Consider the following 26,659-nt stretch of genomic DNA (forward strand, 5'->3'; position numbering starts at 1 on the left):
CTTGTGTATCAGGGCGGGTCCCGGAAACTAACACCGAGAACACGGCAACCAGAGTTATCGCAGGCCGGACAAAACATGGGAGACTGCCAAATCTGCATGGCCGTCAAAAAGATCCAATCCATTCAACTGAAGATCCCTGAGGGCATCCCGAATATGATCAGGGAAGCAACTGTCGCGCAGCCAAGCATGGCGACAAAGCCACAGCGCGAGCTAGAACCCGCCCCATAGTAAGGTGCATCCAGAGAAGACTGAAGAATAAATTGTGCCATGCATCTTCCATGCAGAAGAATAATTCTGTAAGTGACCCTTCTGGAATAGAGGGGAGAAGGTGAGCAACTAAGTCCCAAAGAGTGGAAGATGCGCATGCAAACACAGGCTGTATTTAAAGCCCGGGGGCCTGCGCTAGCCGAGTCGAAAAGCCTGCGGCCACAATCATCCAGCCACAGACTCTCTTATGGGAGGTAACAATGGTAAAGAGCATGAGGAGTGCACATTAAAAGCTGCCTGAACAACTAGGCCTTGAGCAGGTGGGTGAAGAGAGAGACAAAGAGGATTACCTGGTGCCATGCAGTGCCTACGGGCAATAGCCCGATCAACCGGGTCACCCAAAGAGGGTCTGGACCAAGTCCCGAAGTAGGGTGTCAAATAGCGAGTCCCCGAAGGGCAGCAAAGGTTCTACTTCAACAGTCTCCAAATGGAGCAGATCCAATAAAGGATCGCCAAGCACAGCAGCCGCCCCATGACTAGCTCGCGCGAAGGCAGCACTAGACTCAGTTGCCACCCGAGTAGGTGATAACAAATGGTCAGTAGAAGACTGTTGAAGGCTAAGTCTACTGCTGGACATGAGGAGAGGCGAAGGTGGAGAATGACCGGAAGGCCAGGCTACACAAGGAACTTGCACCCTAGCCCATTGATCAGGGGAGCCCCAGCATCCACAGGAGGAGGTGTAGATGGGAGCACCGGCATCAACGAACGCCGCGGGGGAGACCTACAGCCGCCCGAGGAGTGGGATTATCCACCAAGGGAAGCCAGCTCGACGCCGGAACCGAAGCCGATCAGCACCGTAGTGGAGTCACCAGGACGTCGACCTCCCCCCTGGAGAGAGTACAAGGCACCGGCGCCGAGCCTGCAGCATTACTCGGCGCCGACATTGGCGCAGAGAGTCCTACAGGGCCATGCGCTGAACGACTGGGAGGGCCGTGCTCTGGGCCCTGGCTTGTCGGTGTCACGTCGGCTCCGGAATCAGAGTCGACGCACACAGCTGGTGTCGTGGAAACGTCCGCAGACGATGACCTGGCCACAGTGCCCAAAGACACACCAGGGAGAGGTGTGCCCTAGAATAGGACTCCATTTTGGCACGTGTTACCACAACACCCGGAAAGGGTGGATACGGAGGATGCCGTACACCTTTAGCCGGCTCATCATGAGAGGAATGGCGGTTAGCGGCACGGGTGGAAGAAGATCTCCGTAAACGACGCCTGTGCTTACGCTTACCTGGTGTTACACGGCGGTCGCAGGAGCGATCTCGGGAACGAGCCAATCCCGAGAAGAAGAGCGGCGATGGGAGCAAGCTGGTCCGGACAGCCACGCGGCCAGCAATTTCATCCGCCGCTCCCTCAAGGACTTTGGCTTCATCCATTGACATGCGTCACAGTCCTTGGAGTCGTGGTGCACACCGAGGCACCACATACATATGAGGTGCGGGTCAGTGCCAGGCATCTGACGCGCACAGGCTTCACAAGCCTTAAAGCCCGAAGGCATTGCACACTGTCTCCCCCCCCCACTCCCCCCCTCCCCCCCCCCCCCCCGACACACACAGTGTCGAGAAGTCCCAAAACCAGGCCAAGGAACTGCTGGTTTTCCAGGATCCGCGTTCAAACACAGAAAAGAAGAAAACTAACGTCAGCGCGCCGGGAGGGTCATATATGGCTCCACTGACATGTCCAGGGACAACGTCAGGGTGAAGCCAGACAGCTCCAACCCCCGGCGCACAGAGGTGCTGCTACAGGAAATGTTTTCCGGATCCAGTCTGATGCCTGGGGATATTCTAAGTTAAGGAATCTGCATCTAGACTTCTCTATCCGATACTATATTAGTAAACAGCTGTTGGCAAACATTTATTATATGTGTATATATATTTGTTTTACACTTTTTCAAAGACATGCTATCTTCTGGATTTTTCCGCGAAACTGGAACATCCATAGCGGAATATTTTGCAACAAAATTCTTCTTTGCAAAAACGTCCCCAGTTATTAACAGGTGGTCCATTACGCAACTGCAGTGTACAATATACACTAGGTATTTACACAATGGGAAAGCATATACTAATTTGCCAATAGAAAGTACAGCAGTTGGGTAGACATCTTCTTTTAGACAAAACTTTAGATTCTGCTTAAAAAAAACAAAATGAGGTTCCATTATGGTCCTGATGCTCATTTCAGATCAATTAAACCTCAACAGGAAGCACCAACAAATATAAACAAAGCAGGTGCCCCTTGAGATGGTCCACTTGAGTAAAATGTAAATGATCTCAACTTCTTGGGCTTGGTGAATGCAAAGCAAATACGTTTCCTCTTTTATTCTATGTTGAATAATGACCTGAAATCCTTGATAGCAGTGAATGCATCATTAATCTACTGGAGAACAATCTGAACTTGGATGACTGAACAGTGGTTTCTTTTTGACGTATCCTTGTAAGAGCAGAGTGCATGGATCTCCATTTTAAATACCCTAAGTATGCAAATGCCCAAAATTCATTCCACCACTCACACACACACTTACAGACCCATACAGACACTCACACACCCACCTACAGACCCATAGATGCATTCACTCAGCCACTCGCATACATTTGCAGTCACTGACACACCCACTCACAGACCCATCGTGCCACTTACAGTCCCAGTTATGGATTCACAAAAGCACGCACACACCCACTCACTCATCCACCCTACTCACACACCCAGTGAGACACTTATGTAGCCACTCCCAGACACTTACATAACCAATGAGACACTCACACACCCACTGAGAAACTCATTCACACACAGTGGTTGAGTGAGTACTTGTATGGGTCTGTGAGTGGGTGTGTGAGTAGGTGTGAGTGGGTGTATAAGAAGTTGTATATGGCTGTAAGTTGGTGTCTGAGTAATTCTGCGGATGATGTCAGTGAGGTCATTAGTGATGTCATTTGAGATGTCATGGACCACGTCAAGAGTGATGTAATATATGAGGTCCTTAGCAGTGCATGGTGGGGGCATAGGTTATAGTCAGCTCAGGTAACTACAACTGCTGAATTTCTATGGTTTTGTGAAATCTGAGCCGAACTATGTCCCTGTAAGCTGTTTTTTACAGTGAATTTCTAAGGTTTTTTAAAATTCTATTTCCGAACTAGAATGCCCATGTAATAACCTTTGGGTTTTTCAGTGAATTATATATACCATGCGCACTCCACCCACCACTTTTAAATCTTTAACAATATAAAAACACACACTTGTTCCAGATGTTCTATTCCAAAAACAAACTCATTCCATTCACATATTCTAAGGGTTTGTGGTATGTTGGGGCATAAAGGTGTGAATGTTTTATTACTGTTCCTCAATGTGCAATAGCGAACACAAATATTTTATTACACCACAGGATGTCATGTCACAGAATGTCATATGTAATAGTTAAGAAATGTAACTCTCGCTGCCTTTCTTCTGGCTCCTCTTCCCCACTTGTTCTATCCCCTTTCTAACCCTGTCTCTTTCTCTTGTTCTCTAACTACCGTCAGGTGGGGTTAGCTAAACATATGGGACATACACGTCTCTACATACCGAAGTATAAAATGTGCCTGAAACAACTCTGCTAACCCTGTAACAGAACCGCCAAGATGTTCATGTACATTTTTTTAAATAAAAAATGTGAAATTAAAAAAAAATATATATAAAAACATAGATCATAAACTTGATACAAGAGAACATGTTCTTTAAAAATCCAGCACAAGAGCAAAATATCAGTTCTTTTAACTAAAATACAAAATAGTTAACCTATATGAACTGGACTACTGGCAACGATTAATTGAAAAAATAAAAATACATTTGACAAAGTCAATCAGCAAAGGAAGAGACAAAATAAAAGAAAGGCATTCCTATCAAATCAGCTTTTTCTGCCTGTATGGAGATACAAAATAGTTCCTCAAGAGACCCTTATATTTTAGTTTTAAGCGCGGATTGCTTCCCCAGTAAGCTCATATGGTATTAATCATATTTGCATGCCCACAGCTAATTACTGTGTTGTCTTAGTTGTAAAATCTGTTTTTTGTTAAAGGATGGCATCTGTTTTTGTGTTTCACATGGATACAGTTTTGTCTAAAAGTTGCAGGCAGCTAATGAGGTCATAGACATTATTATAACACAATCCCTCCAGGGAGCAAAAAAATAAAGATTGAATTCAAAGCCTGACACAGACGAAACACCTCATGAATACAAAACCTTCAACAGTAGGCCAAATATGCCACAACACTGAAGACCACTACTGCACATGCAATTATTTCGCACAGTGCCTGCCAGCATCAGCAATCAGCACATAATACATTACACTTTGCAGAACCACTTATAGCTGACAAATGCAAGCTCGAAAATGGAGCCAACGCTGTACTGGAGATTAGATGATTATTTATGCTTTCAAGTCTGAGATAAATTGACACCTCTGTTTTGGAGAACAGTCATGGCTTCCAAACTAATCTGTTACACATTTGTTTTCTTAAAATAGCACCCAGTGTGGTGGCTGCATATACATGCTTTTTATACAGTGTTAACATATGCATGTAAAACAGCCTAGCAGTGGTCTCGCCGTGCTGCCAGAACCTTTAAGAGTTCTGTTTGAACAATGCTAGAGACTATGATTTTGGAACTTTAAATTAACGCCCACTTCAATAAAAAATACATATTTTTCATCACCTACGTTTGGGGATGGGCTACAGCAACGTTGACTGACTGGAGTTGTTACACTTGTGATCAAAATAGTATAAATACCATGATACATTTTAGAAATAAATTATTTTTTTCAAAAGTCTTTCTAAAAGTACATGCACTTATTTGCCGGCAATTTCTGCAGTGTTCCCTTTTCTGTAATTCTACTGCTTGATTGAGCTAGTATTTTTATTACCCAGAGCGCTAATTAGATGCTGAATTGACTGTAGTTTGAAAATTCAAACATCCAACAAATAAAGCATAAATTAATCTTTTCTGTGAAATATATTTGTCTGGATTGGAATTTTGGATGGGAGACAACATAGGCTTTCCTTATCAGGGGCCCATTAAAATCCACGTTCTTTTTGCATCCAACCATTACTGGGAGTACGTGTATTCAGCAAGCAGGAAATTAAGGTGAGCTCCAATTTACTGGGGAACAAGTGGAAATCAGCATTTCTGCATCTACTTGCACATACTTTCTCCCAAAGTTTCACACAGAGTTTTCAGTTCTCAGCAGCTGAAATGGGCTGGGAAACGAGCAACTCCTCCTCATTAGTCACTTCAAATCTGTTCTGGGGCCACTTCCCTTCGCACTGGCATTGGAGCCTGCCTGACTTGGGGAACAAATAATGGGACCTGTCCAGATGTCATCTGGCATCTGCCTGTGACAGGTGAGGCGCCTTTGAAGTAAATTAGTTTCCTGGGCACTCCCCAAATGGTCATCGTGCCAGAGGAACAGCAACACGTCCCCCACACCTAGGCTTGAGCGCTAAGACAGCTGCAGCTGGAGGCTAATGCAAACTAGCCTCCAGAAGCTTTAGGCCTGGAAAAGGTAAGTTTCTAAGAGTACCTGTCCCTTCATACGTTTTAAACCTGACTTTTCCAATGAATTAGAGTTTTATTAAACAATACAAAGAGTTAACAAATTTCATTTCCATCTGTTTCCTAGCCGAAGATAGCATCATTGGTGGCCTCACAGAAAGCGGCATGAAGTGCCCATGCAACCTGAAATATGCTGGCATGACCACTTGCAAAATAAAGGACCATATCCTTAAACATCAAAGCAACATCTGCTGCAGACAATGAACCACTAGACTTACTCGTAACTTCTGGAGCTCGTCAAAATGAAATAGGATTAACTAATACCCAGATTGTATTTAAAAAATGAACAACTTTGGATTTTTAAGTTTAATACCAACATCACTGGCCTCAACAAAGATATACCATGGATGTTTTAATACTGAATGTTATATGTATCAGGGTCCAGTCTGACATGAATCTCTGGAACAATGATCCAGAAAAGATCAATTTACATAGTAATAAAACTGATTTACCATTATAAGGATACATCTATCTGGTGGTTTTTATCTTGATCAGCAATTATCAGTGGACCAGACCACAAAAACTGACCACTCTCCCTACAAAGTAAGAGACTGACCATATAACCACATGGACTACATCTCGAATGACGCCCTGAACCTGCCCCCCTACTATTTGCACCACATGCTTACACAGTAGTAGAACTGATCTCTCAGTCAGATAAGGATACATCTATCTGCTTGTTCTTCGCATTATTAACTATTATGAGTGCCCCACACCACAAAAACAGAGTACTTCTATGACGTCCAGGGACGAGCACATTACACAACAGCATGGACTACATCTACCAAGATGCCTGGAACCAACCGCCTTCTGTTACTATCATGCCAGGGCTGATTCCAGCTGTTACGCAGGGTACGTGCTTCCTTTTTAAATGCTATAGTGGACAGACACTCTAACATTCTGACTCAGAAGACGTGGGACGCTAGACATCATTTCCAAGGTAACTGAAGCATACTGATTTTTTTTCCTGAGAACTAGTTTGTCCTAAAAATTTGGCGCTCTGTTGTCTTTTTACTACTTACTTTGCCGATATGTTGTTTGACTAATAAAAAAAGTTAATTCCTTGAGAAAATGACACAAAACTGGCTGCCATTCTGCTACATTAACTACTAGCTTCAGAAACAAAATATATATATATTAATCTATGCTCAACTTTTTATAGCTCCAGGTCTTCATATCTTCAAGCAATTACCTAACATTTGAAGAACTAGATTATGTATATATAAACCAATTACACACCAACACACACACAAACAGGTCTCAAACCTAGGAGATTGGGTAATGATGAATGCTCACAGCTTAGGCCCTACAAGGGGCTGAAACATGCTGACCTACATAAAAAGGGAGAAATAATTTCCCTATACTTTTTAACCCTACCTACTGGAGGCATCTCGCCCACCAGGAGGTAGTTTTATCATTTCCCACTCTCTCCATCACTAAACACTTCCACACCAGTTCATAGGGTACCTAGGCCTGGATTGCTTGATAATAGCCCATCCTCAAGAACTCCCTTGATTTTTCAGGGTAGAAGCCCCTATTGGTGGCTATTAACAGCAATGTGATGAAGTGCCCTATGATGTAGAAGGTCATCTCTGGGTGGGTGAGGGCTCACCTCTTGTCCTATAACGTAGGATGACTTTACCTCATGTTTAAGACGTTTGAGGCTATAGGTGATTTTCAGTTCGGGCATCTATGTTTTGCATTATGCTAATAATTCAGCATTAGATATGGAGCAATAATTCTGAGTTTTTACCTACTTTATTTTATTTCCCTCTCCTTCATTTAATGAGAGATTTAAACCTAAAAATGTGATGACATTTTCACAAAAACTGATTAATATTATTGTTTATAGTCCTTGCCATTGTGGATTGTGTTCTCTGCATTTTTTTATGTCTGGGTTTTGACAACACAGTCAAACAGGCTCTACTGCTTACAATATACATAGAACGGGCTTTGGGACTACCCCTTTCAACCAGCTTCTTTCCGACATTTGCTTGAGACTTTTCAAACACGTGTTTGCTCATCCTAGTGGAATATCAATATTTCACCAAATTCTACTGACTGCTTGGTGTATCCTTCTGCCTCCACTCTAACAGACATTGAACTGTCTGAGGGGACTACTTTACAACCACTCTCTGGATGTCTTGCTCTAATGTGCTACCACAGCATGTTTTTTTTTAAAGCTTTATTTTCAAATTTTCTTATACATCTCTTAAACGCAAAGAATACAGAGTGGGACATTTCCAAGGATCAAATCACCTAGCAATCGTCGCATACATAGAGCCTCATAAAATGTTGCTCAGTCACTTGGCAACCTAAACGTTCACAATAGCAAATGTTGAGCATATCAGACCCATTAGTCCTCCCCAAAAAAAAAGGTGAGAAAAAAAAGGGGAAAACGCATGAAAAATACCTTACACTTATATAGGGTTCTCTATCAGTGCACCGAAAGAAAATTTCTGAAACATTACAGACAGAGAGATAGCAACTTACTCAACCCACCCCCTCCAGCACTATTCCACTTTCCACCTGAGAGGCAGATTTCAGTCGCTTACGTTCACTGTATGCCTTGTATGGGCCCCATATGTCCTTTTGGCACGATGAGCTTGGCATTACCGCGGAATACAGATCACAATTAACATTACAATAGGACAAGCTACGTAACCATCTCGGGAGGGTAGGTATGGTACGTTGGCCCCATAACAGTGCTATTTCCCATTTAGCCAGCAATAGCCCTAGAGCAGCAAATCGCCTGATCTTTTTGGGGAAATTAACTGTATAGCTGAGGAGTGCAATTTCCGACATGGGAATAAGTGACCGCCCTATCATGTCTCCTAATGTGTCATGTATTTGTTCCCAATATGTCTGCAGTCCATGTAAGGTGGGCAAAGTCTGCGTGTGGAGCGGAACATTTCAAGCAGTGATGGGGGGTCTGGAGGGATCCATTTTGTGTACCATGGCAGGCGTGTGATATAAGCAGCGGAGAAATTTGAAGTGAATACGTTTGTGTCTGCTGTTTAGGGAGACTTCCCTGGTTACCCTGCAACATTTTCCCCATTGATCATCTGTAATAGGACGACCTAGGTCTTGCTCCCATGCAGTGCGTATTTTAACATCGGTCAATGGACGCAAACTAGAACATGATCTATACATTTTGGAAATGAGGTGGGCGCCAGTGTCGCTCTCAATAAGCAATGTCAGAGGGAGAATGGGTGCAGGTGAAATCAGGTAAGTGGGTAGTGCTGCTTTCAATGCCGAGCAAACGCGTTGCAGCAAAAAAGGTATCTATGAATGATCTGTCCTGGAATCGGGCCTCTTCGGTCACTGAGAAGATATGTTCTTCAGGATATAAATCCCCTATCTTTGTGATGTTGAATTTGGTTAATGTGTGCTGTACCAGCGTTTCACCTGTGACTGGAAGCCACAGAGGACTTGGAAGTGGTAGAGCCGGAGAATATAATGTGTTCAGTCCTAGAAGTCTCCGTAACCTGTCCCACGCCCAGCTGGTCGTGAAGACGGTTTGTATGTCGCGCGAGTCCCTTGAGATGCCCTTCGGTAGCACTGTGGCTAACTTACGAGGAAGTACAAAATTAGCCTCCGGCCGCAAAAATGGAATACGAGCATCCGGATGATACCACGCAAATGCATAGCTACATTGAGCCACCAGGTAATATAAATGAGGATCAGGTACGCCGTAACCCCCTCTGTCACTCGGAAGACTAAGAACCTGCCAACGGACACAAGGCCTCTTCCCCCCAGACCAATCTTATCAAATGTTTGCGCAATTGTGAAAAAAAAAAGTCTTAGTAAGAGGAATGGGGATGTTATTAAATAAATACAAACATTTTGGGAGAACGATCATTTTATGAATAGCGACCCGGCATGCCATCGACAACGGAAAGCGCAGCCAACGTTCCACCTGTGCCTCCAACCTGTGTATTGCTTGCCCATAATTTAAACTGATAATACTAGCAGTGTGTAGGTGGATGTGAATGTCAAGGTATTTGATAGAGTCGCTGCACCATTCCAGAGGAAACCCACAATCCCAAGGAGTCGTGCTCTCTGTTAATGGGAAAATGACAGATTTGTGCCAGTTAATGCCTAGCCCTGAAAAGCGGCCAAACCGAAGTATTTCTCTTATGATCAGTTCGAGGTTGTCCTGTGGGAGGCGCACAAAGAATGGTGTCGTCTGCATAGAGTGAGACTAATAAAGTGTAGACGCCGGTGGAGGTGCCGCTCTTGGAAATGTCTAATCAGCGGGTCCATGGCTAGCAGAAATAATAGGGGGGGGAAGAGGACACCCCGGTCGAGTGACGCAGAAAATGGATGCGAGAGCGTGCCATTGATACGGAGTCTAGCCATTGGGTTGGTATACAATAGAGCAGTGGTGGCCAAAAACCCCATAGGCATCCCCATGCGGCGCATCACTGAGAGAAAAAAGGGCCATTCTAGAGAATCAAATGCCTTCTCGGCGTCCAATAAGACCGCCGCAGCAGGCACTTTTTGGTCAATTCTGTGATTGACAGTGAAGAGGGTCCGAAGATTGAGTGAGGTGGACCGGTGCGGGACAATGCCAGACTGTGCAGGGGATATAATATATTCCATTTATTGAGAGAGTCTGCTAGCTAGAACCTTAGCCAATATTTTGTAATCTAGATACAATAACGAAAGGGGTCTATATGAACTACATAATGAGGGGTCATTACCAGGCTTGGGAAGGAGGATAATAACTTCCTCCCGAAGCGTGGGGGGGGGTAGTACTTGCCTCTCCAGTGCCTCTGCATAAACATCCATCAGCTGGTGTGCAAGGATATCTTTGTTGGCCTTGTAAAAGTCTCCGGTAAAGCCATCCAGCCAAGGGGATGAGAAGCCACGGAGTGCCTCTATCGCCCCCAAAACATCTGTCTCTGATATAGGCTCAGCCAGGAAGTCCAGCATGCATTTTTCAAGATCCACCAGTGCAATTTCAGATAAGTAATTTTCTTGATCTTCAAGATCGCAACCGATCTTGGAGCAGTACAAGGACTTGCAATAATCTACAAAAGCGTCGCAGATCCCCGATGTGGAGGTGACTAGCAGATCTTGGGGGGTGCATATCTCTGTGATGTATGCCTTACTATAAGGGGGGGCAGAGCATTTGTGCTAGTACTCTTCCAGGTCTTTCGCCTTTGCCGTATCGCCTAGCAGACTGATATTTACCCAAATACAACAGTTCCCTGTCCGCTGCTTCGCGAAAGTCTACCAGGAACGCCAAATGCAGAGTTTCAGCATCTGCAGTGGCATTAAGGAGTAAGTCTGAATCCAAGGCACATTTCACGTTCAATGTGTGCCAATGTGGTGCGCAAGTCTTTTAGCACGCCAGCACTTTTAGCGATGCAGACACCCCGTATATATGCTTTAAAACCTTCCCATAGGACCGTCTAAGTATCCACAGACCCCATATTGATAGTGAAATAATCCTCAATGGCTTCTCTCACCTCTGCATTGAAGAGCTCATCCTGCAGTGCCCTGCTTGGAAACCGCCACTTTCGCTCGAAGCCCTCCGGACGGGGAATATCTAAGCGAAGTATCACCGGGGAGTGATCGGAATATGTCTGTGGTAAAACCTCTAGGTCACGAAACCAGCCAGTGACTCCCGGAGAAACCAGCCAATAATCAATTCTGGTCCATGAATTACGGTAGCCTGAATAATGGGTGTAGGGCGTGCCGGTAGGGTTGCACTGCCGCCAAATATGTATTAAGGAAAGTTGTGTGCAAATCTCTTGTAGTGCACGTTGCGAGCGTGGTTTGGAGTCAGGGGACGAGGAGGTACTGTCCAATCTGGCATCTAATAATAAATTGAAGTCCCCTCCGATAATAATTAAATTAGGTTCAAGGTTCATCAGGTGTAGGTGTAGGGCATGGAAAAAGTCTGGTGTATAAACGTTTGGGCCATAGACGCCCACCAAGGCCGTCAAATGACCCATGAGAATGCCTGTTTTCGTTACCCGCCACCACTTTGCCAGGACTGAAGGGGTGTCTCTTATGAATGAAAGCGACGCCCCTATCACAGCTGCAATAATTGTTAAAATATCTATGCGCTTCCCAACTAGAAGCCATATGTGTATCAACTGCTTTGGGTAGATGTGTTTCTTGTAGAGAGGTGATGTCAACCTTATGTCGCAATAAATAATTGAGTATCTGACGGCAATTGCGGAAATTGTTGAGACCTCGTACATTCCAGGACATAAGGGACAGACCAGATGGGCCAACACAATTACCTAGTGGAGCCATAACGCTATATACAACAAAACTATGTGACGAATTGCATACTTAATAAAAACACATGTGCAAGTGACCTTTTTGTACCATCAGTGAAAATGTATAACCATCGCAAAGTCCCCCCCTTCCACCCCCCAGACTTACCCAATCCCAAGTAAGGCAATACCATGATCCAATAGTTAACAGGAAGTGCCAGCTGGCTTTACAAATATGTAAACAACAATTGGAAAAACACTTCCGCACACATTGAAACCAAAAACAGAGTATAGTGTACACCCTAAGGGGTGACTGCCACGTCGGCCGAGACACTAACTGAACACAGCAAAGATGAATAATAAGCATTACCCATTATTACCACATAGTCCAAAGAGAGGCTACTGAAGCCACATCAGCCGGTCCCAGGGTTCGAAAAGAGTTCCATAGCGTCCGATCCACTATGAGGAGGGGAAGGACCTCCACTCCCCCCCCTCTCCCCGGGCCAGCTTTTGTTTTTCTTGTAGGCTTGACAGAATTCTTGTGCTTCTGTTGGGGCGTCGAATATGCGAGAGCGACCTCCCACATCTACTTTAAGCCTGGCTGGATAGAGCATTTCAAATTTCAGTCCCAAATTTCTAAGGGTTGCCTTCACCCCCGCTGAACTTGCAGCGGGCGTCCTGGACCACAACATGAAGTCTGGAAAGAAAGAGTTTGGAGCCCTGCCAAATGTTATCACCTCGTTCACGGGCCAGGCGTAGAACTGAATCTCGATCTCTGAAATTCATGATCCTAGCAATTATGGGCCTCGGAGGTAGGCCAGGATTAGACCTAGGTCCAAGGGATCTGTATGCACACTATTACAAATCCTGGGATGAAGGCCTCTCTGCCAAACAAATCCGATAGCAGGTTCTCAACAAATATATCCTTCCTCCCGGCTGTGGCGGTCTCTGGTACGCCCAAAATGCGCACAAGTCTTCGTTTTGAATGGCGACCTCCTTCAAAATGCGCTCCACCCTGTCCAAGCGTTTCAGCGACTGCACCAAGCTGTCCTCAATGTCCGACACGCAGGCCTCCACCACGTCGAGGCATCCGTCATGTGCCTGGACCTTGGCACCCATGTCTGCCAGTCTTTAATCCAGCGCGTCGAACCTACCGTCAAGCGCCCTAAATCCCGCCCTCATCTCCTGATGTATCGTTGTGGATAATGAAGAGGTTTCGTCCGTGTTATCAGCGCCCTGGGCGCTGTTCGCCATGATGGGGGTCTCTTCAGAGGCGTTGTCCACCACTTTTTCGAAGGGTAGGGTCCTTTGTTTAGGGTCTTTGCGGCCCATGCCGCAGCGCAGAATTGAAGTGTGTAGGCAGCCGGATGATAAGTCCCTAAGGATATTCGGTAGGGACAGAAGGCAACCAGATGCTGAACAAAATGCGTGGAGCCGTAAATAAGGGTGAAACTTGCAACCTTGCTACGAGTCACCTCCAGGCCACGAGGTAGGAGAGGGCATTGGGGATCGTGCACGCTTCCTACCAGTCAGAGGGCACTTCAAATGCAGGCTGGCCCAGATGGGCTGAAGAAAGGGAGAGCGATGCAGCACAGCGAATCCCAAGATCGGTGAGAGATCTCTACCAGCGTCGCAGGTGGGGTACGGTGGTAATGGTGCCTCAGTGAGCTTCCAACCTAAGCAGTGAACGCATCTACAGCCCCAGCCAGTGTTCTTCTTGGCTACCAATCGCCAGCAGGCATCGAAGGTGTAGCGCTATGCAGCCCAGGGGGCATGCCGCAGGTCCATGTACCTTTAACCATGTGGCCGCATGGACAGCCGAGTATGTTCCGTCTGCGGTGAGGGCCTTTCCAGGCAAGTCGGTGTATTGGGGCCGTGCACTGTTCAGGAGATTTCCCGCACCGGGAGTGCCAGAGAAAACAGCCCAGACGAAGCAGCAGAGACCCAGAGCATAGATCAGCCTCAGAGCAGGGGCGGCGTTTCAAGGCAGCTGATAGGCCTCGGAAGTGGGGAGAGAGAAGGAGCCGAAAGGCAGCGCGGCTGGCCGCGGCAGGCCCAAAGATGTGCGTAGCCAAGCCGCCGCCCCCCTGCTTCATGAGCCACCGTACCTGCCCACCGTTGCGTTGTGCATGGACCAATGGGCCCTGGCCCCGATACAGTCCTGCAGTCGTATTGGCGATCGCACTGTACAGGGCACGCACCGTTATGCCAGGGCGGCTCCAGCGACACAATACTGCCAGGGGGGGAAGCAACCCCGCCCGCCCGTCACCGGCTCAGCCGCCACTACCATCGACCCCTGCTCACCTCCCATCCAGACGGATCCGCAGTGGTTCAGCACCGACAGTCAGGCCTCGGCCCTCGCTCCGCAGCCTGTCGCAGTTTCTGGCCGCTGCTGCCGTAATCAGGGAACGGAGACCTAGCCTCTCGCCCAACAAGTATCAGCAGATTCCGGGTCCCCACATGTGGCCTAGTGTGTCGCTAATATTCCAGCGACGTCGATGGATCATGGGGATAATGCAGGAATAGCATCCTTGGCCGACGGAGCTTCAGCACAAAGCAGCCATGTTGGACGCTTGCGTGTCCACACCAAGCACTTTAAACCCAGACCTAATTGCTTTGCAAATGATTGCTTCAATGGTGCACTTTCTTTGTAAGAATCATATTACTGATTATGCTATCATATTGTTTGTAATGTGTTTTGGTGTGAAGTACTACAAAAGTAGCAGAAAAAAACATTAAAAACACTACATTTACAATCATTGCACAGAAGGCCTAGAAACCAACAGTGTAAAATACTGAGTGAAAAACAGGGGTCAATGGCTATACATAAGTAAATTATTTAATGCCCACTGTTACACGTTACATCATTGAAAGAATTTGAATTAGTAGTGTATACCAATACAATATGAACAAGTAGGTGAAACAGAATAGACATACTCATCATGGACAATGGTGGGGCCATCCCTTGTTAAGGCCTCTTCCTTGATAACATTAATGAGTTCAAAGGTACTGCTAATCGGGGCATCTGGATTAGGCCATTTTGGACATTGAAAGTGACGTACTTCCAAAACATAGTCATCCTATATGAGACGAAAAAAACAAGAAAAATATGTCCATTGCACCATTAATTTTAAACCGAGCATTAATAAACTGTGTAGTATGAATCGCTATTATTTAGTGGATTTTAAATGGCAAATTCTGCATTATCAACTATATATTTAACAAGTTATTTATCCAGTAAAAAATCCCATAGAGAAACTGTTATAATGCCATAGCTTTTTTATGTTCTGCATTCAAATAGTGATGTAACTCACACTACAATTGGGTTTGCACTTGATTGGATGCAAATCAACTAGTAAATCAGAAAGCGGAGTTGCCTTCTCCCAAACGAGAATGTCATTGCCACAATATATTTCTTGGCACACAGGTATTTAAGTGACTTCTAGTATGGGTGCAGGATTATCAGATGTTAATAGATTGACATCTAAAGTTTCAAATTCTGATGTAAAAAAGCAGACCGATACACTGTTCCCATCATAGGCAATAAAACAAATAAAGATGCTCTCAATCGTTTTGTATTTCCTTCAACAAACAACATTCATAGTATTCCATACAGCTAAATAAAAAAGAGCTTGAAAAGCAACCACAAACTATTTTACAGATGCAGCCATTAAGTGAGAACTGAATAAATCCTTCATTCAAGCGCTATAAAAAAAGTGAGATTTGCATCCTAGTTTATAACCATCCTACTATCAGTCTCATTCATCAAGTCTTGCCAAACAATGGTCCATTTTCAGGTCTGGCTAGACAGTGGATCTGTTAAAAGAAATACTATAATCAATTATTTAACAACTATATAGAGTGGACTCTACCCTACAAGAGCATTAACCTCTCTCCTAAGGCTATTGTTCGTATGGTATGCCATTGTGTTTCCTATGGAGTGCTTGCATAGCAATGCAAAGGGGACTATTTTACATCTCAAAAGTAGACTGAACAATTGCACAATAAACTCTATCTCATTAATGCATGCAGTCCGGATTCAGAACGTAAGCCAGACTTACCGACTTTGCCAATGCTTGTTTGTTTGAAGAGACAGCTTTTTTTAATCACTCCTGTTCCATGAATGACTAAGACTCATTTATTTTATAATGGATTCTCTAAAGACTATATACTTGTGAATTATGACGTGCTACATAAAAAAGTTATTTAAGAGCACAGGTTTAGTATTAAAAAAAAAAATTAAATCACACTTGACATTTCTCAGGCCATGTAAGCCTGACACAAAGAATGGCATGATCATTACCCTGTTCACTAAACAAGTGCTGTACAGGATATGTTCAGAAAAAATTAAATTAGGCTTGTAAGACAAAAGTAAAAGGTATATGCGTTACAATACGTTTGTGGTTTGCTTTGACAGACACACACACACACACAACATCGTTAAAAACTATCTTATTGAGCTTGATGTGGTTTACATGGTGATTACTGTTAAAACAAAAAAAGACTAATCCTCCACACGAATAAAAGAAAACACTAGGTTTTCTTATATAACCCTCACCCACCAGGGTTACCCCTTGGCGACATGCTTCATCAATGATGCAGGCTCCAGGTGGGAACCCTAGGACATTGTATAAAGGAGTAGCCTTGGAATAAGTGTGACAACAGGCTTCCTGCTCAACCGGAGGACTCATGATGCAGGATTTCTGCTTTATTTATATTTACAAGCAGTAAGACCAAGTAGGTGCTCCATATATATTTTTATATCCTTAGTATGCAGAGTGTGTGCAGGCAAAATAGTACAACAGGAGTGTTATCAGGTAGTTAGACCCTTGCTCCTCCAGAAAGGCCTGGGGCTATGGCTTGAAATATGTTGACCTTCTAGAAAGGCACACACATTTCTTTACTTTCTACCTCCCTCTTTTTGACCATATCGACTATAGGCCTGAATAAATTGCACTTTACCTACTGGGCAGGTTTTTTTTATTATCTCACTTTCCGCATAAGGCAACACCACTCTGCAGTGGAACAGGATGTACCCTCTGATGAAGCATGCCACCAAGCTGTAACGCTGGTGGGTGAGGGTTATACATGAAAACCTCATGTTTTCTTTATACTTGCGGAGGGTTCGTCCATACTAACAGTTGGGCTCCTTTTGGGTTTGATACATTTGGTAGGAGGAAAGTCCCTCTGAGTTGGTCGCCACTTTCTCCCCTCTTTGTTTGAAAGGTAACTATTAAAACAAACACATATTAACAGTAAATGAGAAATGGCAAACAAAGACATGTATGCTCTTATCTGTGGGTTACTTTCTCTAATTTTCACCCACCAGATTTTAAAACCCAATGGAGAGATCAATAATAGCCAATATTCAGCACTATGTTTTACGTTTCCTTGTTTAGAACCTTTTTCACAAGCAGCACAATTCATGCTTGATTCCATAATATGATATCCTTACGTATTCTCACTAATGGCTTTCAACATCAAGTAGGTTTGCAGTAAGCTGCTGAACATAATAATTGTTCTCTCCCAAATGCTATAGTTCAACTTACCTGAGTGGCTTCTAGGATGAAGTCATGGATGCTGATTTGCTCTTCATTAGAGAGGCACAGTCTGTCCTTGCTGATAAGTGTGACAGTGAAGGCCTCACAGTTCATGGATTCTTCACGACTTGGCCAGTACACAAACTCATCTTCAGCCTTAAAAAGGAAAATTAACAGATTGTGAGCTTCTCTGGTCGACATTAATATGAGAAACTGGATGGAAAAAAAGAACAACAAGTTTGCAGGCACATCATGCTGGGTTTTTACAGTTTACTTGAAACAAACTCTGGACAGACACCTGAAACTTCCACACTCAAGGAATTGCATTTATTGAGAGACAGGGGTAGACTTGACAATAATATACATAGCACTTTGTGAGGATCGATCTAAACAAATTATGGATTGGGCTGAATGGGAAAGAGATTTAAGATTTAGAACATCAACAGAGATTATTATATACTAAGAGGTGTTGAGTAATGTATTAAACATTGTCACTTTGTATTTCTCTAAATTGAGCAGTATTGTTTTCCTCCGGAGAGTTCTAAAATTATTCTTTAGATGAACAGACTGGTCAACTGATGCTTTGTGGACCACGTATGAAATATTATACCATTCAATATTTCAAACATCTAAATTGTTGCTATTGTCTCAATATTAAATTAATGTATGGAGTCTGCTATTTCGGAATAATGTGGCGGAGCATTCTGCGGAAGTGATCATGCTCAAGCAGTAACGGCCCTAGATGTCAGACAGGGCTGCTGGGCCCCAACCGTGGTGTTTGAGGTTGTTGCCACTGGTCTCCATCAAACCATGGTTCTAAAAACTGAACGATGTGCACCTTTTCTGCGCTTGATTCTCAAGCGTGGTTGAAGTGGAAAGGGTCTGAGGGCCACGACTTGCCCATACTTTTAACATTTAATAATAACCGTTTCCCTACTTTTTGTGAAAAGACAATCAACTCAGGACAGTTAATTCAGAGAGCTGGAACGTTTCTGCTGAAATGGTAAGGCAGGGAGTCTTCTGTGCTGTGAAACCGAGGGAGGGGCAGACAGCTAAACAAGCCACCTTGCAAGAGTACGTACTTGCCTTAAAGAAATGTAATGTGCACAACTGGTTAATCTGTCGTTATTGGCTTTAATTGATGAAATCACTTGAAGCTTCCTGATAACACGGATTTGTTGTTTTTGAGTGGTATTGTAAGGGATTTTCCAGCTGAGCTGTAAAGTGTGTGATTTTATAAGAACAGTTATAAAAACAATTGCATTAAGTTTTGTCTGTGTATTACTAAAATCTATAGTTTATAAGCACTTTTGTATCTTCATCCTTTTTGCACATTTTGTAGCAGCTTATCAAATATTGTGTGTAATGCTAGTTTGAAATAATGACTTACATATTCACAGAGCTTTTTTATCACAGACAGACTTCGTAGCACTAAACATTCATAAGCCACTATTCTCCACTGCACTGACCAGGATTCAGTTCTGTGGCTCTCTGCTTACAGAAACTGACTTTTGCAGTACATTAATTGAGGTATCATAGTACTATATGTATTTACCACTGATTAACTTAACTTTCATTTATTTTTCATTTAAGATGCGCCTTATTTTATATGTATGTACCTGAAGGTGAAATATTGAAAAAAAATCGTTTTTTTTTTTAATGGATGCCTTTAACCCACCCTCAACCGACGCTCACTCACACTGCCCCCTTTGAACAAACATCACAATTCTGATACCTTTATTTATTGAACTTCGGCCACTGCTCTCAAGGTGGTGAGGACGAGTAGTCCGAGTAATCTCAGACATAATGAGGGGGACAGAGACTTACTCAACTTAAACAACCACACAAAAGAGGGAATAATGTAATGTCCAGCCCAAGTATTTTAATCACAGCAGAACTTAATATGGTACATGTGGAGTAAGCCCTGAGTTACTATAAAGAATGAAAACTTTCCAAAGCAACTCAAATGAAATTCCAGGTGCAAACACGATGCTGCAGAGAGTAGCTTTGTAGTATTCTGTGATCCGTTGATCTCTTCACTGCAAACAACTATTCCTTTCTTGAGCCGGTACAGCAATGCTCAATAAACTGTGCAAACTCAGTTAGCCAACCATTCACAGTCAGTGTCTTTCAGGTGTGTGGAATTAACCGATGTGTTGTGCACTTGTAATTACCAAGCATGGGTGTCTCGGTGAACCGGCATAGAGCAAGCAATCACACGCAAAGTGGTTTGTTAAGAAAACCCTCTTTTAACAAGAGGAACCAGGAGCTTTTTAAACAGGTCCTGCACACGTACTCCTAAGTCACATATTTGAAAAATGGTATGCAGTTCCTAAGTGTGGGGGAGAGAGTTCAGGTCTTATAAGAAGTGCCCTCACATGCCCCAGAGGATGTCATGCTTTATCATTGACCCTGCTCCTCGACGTGCCGGCGCTGCAATGCCCGACGGGCACCCACGAAGGGTCTCTTTAGCGGAGATCTTTTGTAGATGAAGCCGTATGGTGCATGTGGATGTGTGGGCTGGGTAGTGCGGTGAGTGTGCAGTAATGTTTATTAAAATAGGTCCAGGGCAACCCTTTCTATTAATTTTATTCCTGACGGGGCACTAGTCTAACTAAAAGAAGGTATGCCTGACTGGATGTAATGATCCTACAGGGCCTGTGTGGTGCGTGAGGTCGACATGTTTCATGCCAAAGGTAGCCCCTAGTGGGTCAGGACCGTGTTTGATTCAGAGAAATTCCCTGGGGAACAGAGCCAGCTAGTTGCTGCGCATCTTTACGTCGGAGCAACAAGGTGCTCTTCCATAACACCCCCGTCAACTCAGACCCACTTATTTAGGGGTCTCAGACCTCTAGGCCATATTGGACCTGGTATTCAACTGCAAGGCTGGTTACTACTACGTCACACCAATCAAAGAACCAGCATTGCCGTAGTGCTAGAGTTGAGATTAATTTCTCTGAATCAAACACGGTCCTGATGCACCAGAGGGTAAAAAGATGAGGGTCTGTCACTGACATCTGTCCATGAGATGTACATACAGACACGCAGGGGTACCAGCTCATGAAATATTTCCGGATCCAGTATGCCGCCTGGGGTGATTCTACGAAGATAAGTAATCTGCGGCAGATACAATGGATTGCATACATTTTCAAATAAAATAATGTGCATTTATATTATAGAACATGATACCTTTGAGCTATCATCCCATGGATAAGTTCTGGTGAGTTCCCTCCCGTAGCATTTATCAGGCTCACCTATATTCCTCCAGTAAGCTGTACAATCCTGTAAGGCCCCTGTATGTGCTCCATGACCTTTCTGCATTGCTTGAACTCAGAGATGTGCATGGAACTCCCAAGGTACACCCCTTTGTGAGGGAAGGTGGGTACCATCCCCACAAGCAAGCTTATGGGATAGGTGGAAGTAGTGGCTGTAAGATTACAAGAGATACGGCCCTTTTACCTTTACCCATATGGGGAAGATTTCCCAATTGCTCTCTAAAGCAAAAGTTCGATCCAGTTCACATAAATTTGGTCCTTTGACTTCGTCATTTCTGGGACATGTACGAAGGATGTATGACAGTTTGTATGCAAGATTCCTATGTGATCTGGTGAATGGTGGCCTATTGTAACCCAGAATGAGTGCTACATGAAATGATTCTCTCTTTTGTGTATTAGCTGATATTGTATATCCTGGACATCCCCAGCGGTACAAATGCTCCCTTCTGTTCCCTTTTCGAACACATGGGTTGTTGGTGGGCGAGATAGTTCTGCCTATTCTTACTAGCACTGCAAGTATACCCTGATATAGGTGAAACCCTACCGCCTGCATTTCCTGCCTTTGGCCACTGCCCAGGCAACTGAGGCAAGTTTAAGTCACAAAAAACAATCAAGCAACAAATGCAGGATTGGTGGCGCACTCAAAGTTTCAAATGTGCTACTCTCTGTGCCTCTGGCATTCCTCCTTAACCACCCACCACCAGAGTGGTGGAAGTACTGAACCCCTCAAGCAAGTACTTAGTTTGTTCTTTGCCATCCGGAAAACCAGGAGGACTGCACACCAGTCTGAGTGAGGACAATGGACCAGCGATGGAATCAGTCTTGGATAGCTACCATCACTGCAGACTGGGAAGCCAGTGAGAAGCCATGCAGTTGTTTTCTAAGGAGAGGGGAGCTTACCTGCTGGCACAAGGAGCCGACCTTCATCAGCAAGACAGAGGCCACATAATACACATAAAGACCGACACAAAGGGTAGCTTACTGGAAGATTCATATTGAGGATGGCCCGAATAGAAAGATGTCACATGAGAGCCCAGAAGTCCTCACAGCACAGCTGGCCAGAAGTAAAAAAATCTCACAGAATATCATAGGTGTCATGGAGCTTCAATTTTATCTCCAGTCAGTGAGAGGCAACCCTACGCAATCCCTGATCCATCCCATGACAACAAGGTGCCTGCATTAGTTCTGCCTTAGAGGGACAGAGAGGCAGCCGGCGTTCACACCTCTGGATGTGGACAATTATGCTTGCAGCCGGGCACACTGATTGGGACAATTTGAAAGTTATTTCTAACCCTTTCGATTCTAGAGATCCTGCCAGTTGAAGTTGCAGTCATTTATCTAGTCCTAAAGAACCAGGATCCACTACGTCCTGGATGGACCGATAACTGTAGTGGTTAGCCCTGGTCCTGTTCTTGCTTCTCACTCTTAAAAAGCAGACTGTGAACATAGTGATTTAGAAACACAGGCCCATAAGAAAACTATTCCTTTTGAGCTCACTATTCCATTTAGTCCTGACAAAACCAGAACTCCAAGCTGGGCCTTAAATTGGTACTTGAGTTCCAATGGCTTAAGTTTTTTTCATTGTGTCTCTGTGTACTGGGGTCACCAAAGCTTCATGCAATTTCGATTTGTATTAATTACAATGATACTCCTTCTGAAAATATACTTTATTTCACTCTGTAAGGTCTCAATGCTGCCTTTCAATTTAAAATATATGCTTTTTTACTTGCAAAATAGTCAGAATTTCCACTTAGACCTAGGAAAGAGTTTAGTGTACTCTCAATCCAACTGAAGACCATGCTGTATGATGGAGAACAGCATTTTAGTTCACATTCCTACATCGACATAGAGCCTTTTATAACATTAGAAAATTAGTAGCAGCATATTGTATGATATCGTTAAAACACTTGTAAAAGCTGAAAGACTTAAACAACTTTAAAATACAGTGAAGAGGCAAATCAGCCACCTTGAACTTACTCGAACGCCAACACTCTCTCTGTGGATTCTGTATTCTGAAGACCAGCAAGGGTTTATAAGGAAACTGTATTACTTTACTGAAATCTAGCATTCTGCTGTGCACAGCAGGGATTGTACAGTGGCCATAATGAACTTACAAAGCTCTGGTTGTCAGGCAGCATAACAATGATCTGTGCATTGTGATCCCAGATCATTCGCCAGAAGTCTTTCGTCGTATGTGGTAGCGGATGCTGTGTTATGATGAATTCATTACTCCTGTAGTAACCCTTCAAAGTAAAAGGAAATACAGTTTATAGGTATAGCACATGTACAATTTATACATTTTCACAGTGCTTGATAGTGTACACAATTTTAATAACTTGTCTGACTTTTACATTTTGTAAATGCACCTGTCCACCTAAATGCCACTGTTAGCTACCTTATTCTAGTACCCCCAATTTGAGACAGATTAATTTTTCGGCTGAGCTGCTAGCCAAAGGTTACAGGTCTCAGGGAGGTAACTGCAGGGAAGCATTTCATGTTCAAATCTCAAACACATGCCACTGCTGTGCCTGCGGAAATGTCAAATCAAAGAAATAGAATTCTTATATTGTATTTCTCATCTACCTCCAGTCAAAGCAATGACGGAATAATACATCAGCTGGGACAAGTCTTCCTATATTGCACTTGCACCCTCCCTCCCCCCCAAGACAATGTTGTGTTTTGAAACGACATCCACAACCACCCACTACACCACAGCAGCATCCTTTTCCTCTTTTCAGGTCCTCTGCCTACTGTATAGAGGTCGGTACACTGTTCTTCCACAATTCCCACAAAGTACATATCAAATGATGGCAGAGCCAAATACATTGTTCTGTGTGCCATCTTCTAAATAGTTATTTACCTACACTGCAGAGTGTTAACCTTTGTAGGAAGGGAAGTTTTTACTACTTGAATGGAACAAAGATTAGTCTTAGGGACTGATTTAGATTTTGGACGGAGTAATCACGAGGGATTCTTCTCGCATTTGCTTGGGGGATTGATGAAATTCAAATTTGGGAACTCTTTACCATTACGCCCATGCCTTATTTTAGGTGCAGAGGCAAAAGACATACTAAGCCTGTGCTTTTTTGATAGCAAAAAGGGCAATTTGAAAATGCAGTATGGATGTCAAAAATATGCCTTAAAAAAGCCTATTAAATCTCTCTTATCATGGGGGATGGGAGCAATATTTGGATCCTGTGATTAGGCAGCCCCAGGGGAAAACTACAACCCCAGGGCAAATCTGAAAACTAGACAACCAGGAAAATAAAAGGTGGTGTGATTTTCAGGGAATCAAACACTTTCTTACCCAGACTATGTCAAAAGACGGGGCAAAAAATGCAATTTCCCTATATTGGGCAGAAATGTTGGGCACTTACAGCCAATGTCAAGGCCTAATATCTACTGTCAATATGATGCAGCCACCCACACATATATGAGGAGTAGTGTGGGAATGCGGAGTAGTAGGACTTTCATTGGTCTTAACAGATTCTTGAACTTTGGCTTTCAGAAATAAGAGGAAAATCTATGGTTTTAGCTAAAGTTTGACGTTTGCAGGACATTTTGAGTAAGAAAAAGTGGTGGCACCCACGTAAGTCACACTGCTCTGGACTGCACAAAGCGTCTAAATTTCAAAAATTGACTGGGCTTCTGGCCAACCCTGAGTCCAAGTATTGAAAGGTATTCACATCTCGTAAAGACTGAAAACCTGCAAACAAATCTTGATGACTCTACATTACAAGGCTTTCCTGTTGTGAGCACTAAGCCCACCCACACTGTATTCATTGGAGAATTGGTAATGCAGTACTCTAAAAGATGTATTATCTATTGAATTCTCTCCACTTCAGTCTTTCAAATGTACATCTGTTTGCAAGAATGAACAAATTATGCAAAATTCTCTCTGAAGCACATATTACCGGCAACCCCAAAGTAAGTAAGTCTTGAACGAATAACAGCTATTCCCAAACTCAGATGCTTGACCTCATAAAAAAGAAAAATGCATAACTTTCCTTTAAACTGTTTTTCATTTGTTTTCCCTTAGGAATTGATGCATGGACTGCAGCTCAGTTGAAAACTCTGGCTATGGCATGTTAACGGACAACCAACAAACACCACATATGCTCGAGTCTAGAAGAATCTCTTGCACATAATGGATTATTGCTTTAGTAGATTGACCATCAGAGCAAAGAAAATAGAGATGAAAACCCTTCACCGATTTCTATTTTTTCCTATTTACTTTCAAAATTAAGTTTCTTTGGAAAAAACATGAGCGAGCCACATAAATGATTGCCTGCTGAATTCCCCTTTTTTTCAACTTCTCAGAAATGTATAGGTTTCTGGATTTGTTTCCACCACAAACTGGAAGTAGGTAGAAACTACCAAAATAGTGAATTTTGTTCACAACTTTGACTGTTCCTGAAAGCAGGGAATAGGGTATACTTAGCAAAAAGAAACCGCTGCTGCTAAGCATAGTCTATTGGGACAAAGGTCCTGGCTACCTTCAAAATCTGACATAGTAATGCACTCCAAAAAAGCTTTCTAGGCATCTCCATATTGAAACAAATGCACTTCGGAAGGGGAAAGGAAAAATCTTTTTCTTCAAAGGCTTTGCCGTTTTAAAAGCATTAGTCTTCCAACTTCATGATGACTTTTTGAGTCAATGTAAAATTCCTGCAGTTTGTAATGTTAAATTCACATTTTCTTGCCTGAGAAAAAACGCCACTAATTAAATATTATCCAATGCAGACTGCTGTCTTGGGTGTTGTTTGCTTTGGATATGAGAGAAAGACTATTTTCAGATCTCCATGAGGATTGTAGACGTCCTTTCTCTTTTGAGGATAAAAGATGTGCCCTCCCAAAAACAGAGAGGCCTAGATTTGCTATTCACTAAATTTGTACACTCCGGGCTTTAAGCGGGTGAGTGCTTTCAGGACTCAGACCAGACAGTGATTGCCAATGGACATTTAAACAGTTACCTATCAGGCCCTATATTCATGTACTTAACTTCAATAGCAAACACACTGATAGATTTTTTAACAATTAACATAAAAATCTTTTTTAGGTAATGTGTCAGCGATTTAGGTCCTCTTCACATTGGTTTATTTAATCTTGCATTCCTCAAGAGAGTTAGCTATTCCTAGGATACTGTATTTCTGCATTTTTTGTCTGTGTATCATGTTACTCTTGTACAGTGCATACTTAGAGTTGAGTCACCTTCGGCCAAAACTGAGCTCTGGAGTTGAGGCTGAAAGCAGTGCGAGTTTCTCACAATGCCTGTCAGTGGGTCAAAAAGGAGTTCAGAGTACATGGACATCCAATCTTTGGCCTCTTTGCAGAGCACACAAAGAAATTGTCATATATTCCAGAAACAATTGTAATTCTGTGGAAATGTGTGTGAAGGAAGTACACAGTTGTAAAAATATGATAATAATGTAGAAGCTCTAAATAAATATCCTTAAGGTCACACTTTGTTAGAAAAGTAAATTTAACCAAGGAGGTGAGATGTTGGACTTGATTTAAAATAAAACGAATTAAAGGGGTTGTGGGCAATATTGCAGCTGTGGACTATTGTCAGGAGTATATGTGCATGTCATGCATTTGGGTTTACTTCACCTTTTAAAAAATTATTCAGGACTCCCTTACTAGCCATCAAATGGTTGAACTATATCGACAGAACTAATAAATAAAGTGCTAGCTTCAATTACTCCAATTAAGATCTGGGGTGTCCGGGACTTGTTGTGGGTCCCATTAACCTCTAAGCCAATGTTTAA

The 26,659-nt window shown here is 43.4% G+C and overlaps 1 protein-coding gene across 6 annotated transcripts in view; it reads right to left on the minus strand.

Moving 5' to 3' along the window:
* The window catches only part of PTPRG (protein tyrosine phosphatase receptor type G), a 1,080,885-nt gene that overhangs the window by 35,272 nt on the left and 1,018,954 nt on the right, over window positions 1-26,659 (minus strand). For all 6 annotated transcript variants that reach the window (XM_085624730.1, XM_085624729.1, XM_085624728.1 and 3 more), the window contains 3 exons: window positions 23,006-23,134; window positions 17,626-17,772; window positions 15,014-15,156 (listed from right to left, as the gene is read on the minus strand). In XM_085624730.1, coding sequence (XP_085480856.1) covers window positions 15,014-15,156; window positions 17,626-17,772; window positions 23,006-23,134 — 419 coding nt within the window. The remainder of the gene's footprint in view (window positions 1-15,013; window positions 15,157-17,625; window positions 17,773-23,005; window positions 23,135-26,659) is intronic.

The sequence above is a fragment of the Triturus cristatus genome, chromosome 9 (assembly GCF_964204655.1).
Source record: "Triturus cristatus chromosome 9, aTriCri1.1, whole genome shotgun sequence".
Taxonomy (NCBI): domain Eukaryota; kingdom Metazoa; phylum Chordata; class Amphibia; order Caudata; family Salamandridae; genus Triturus; species Triturus cristatus.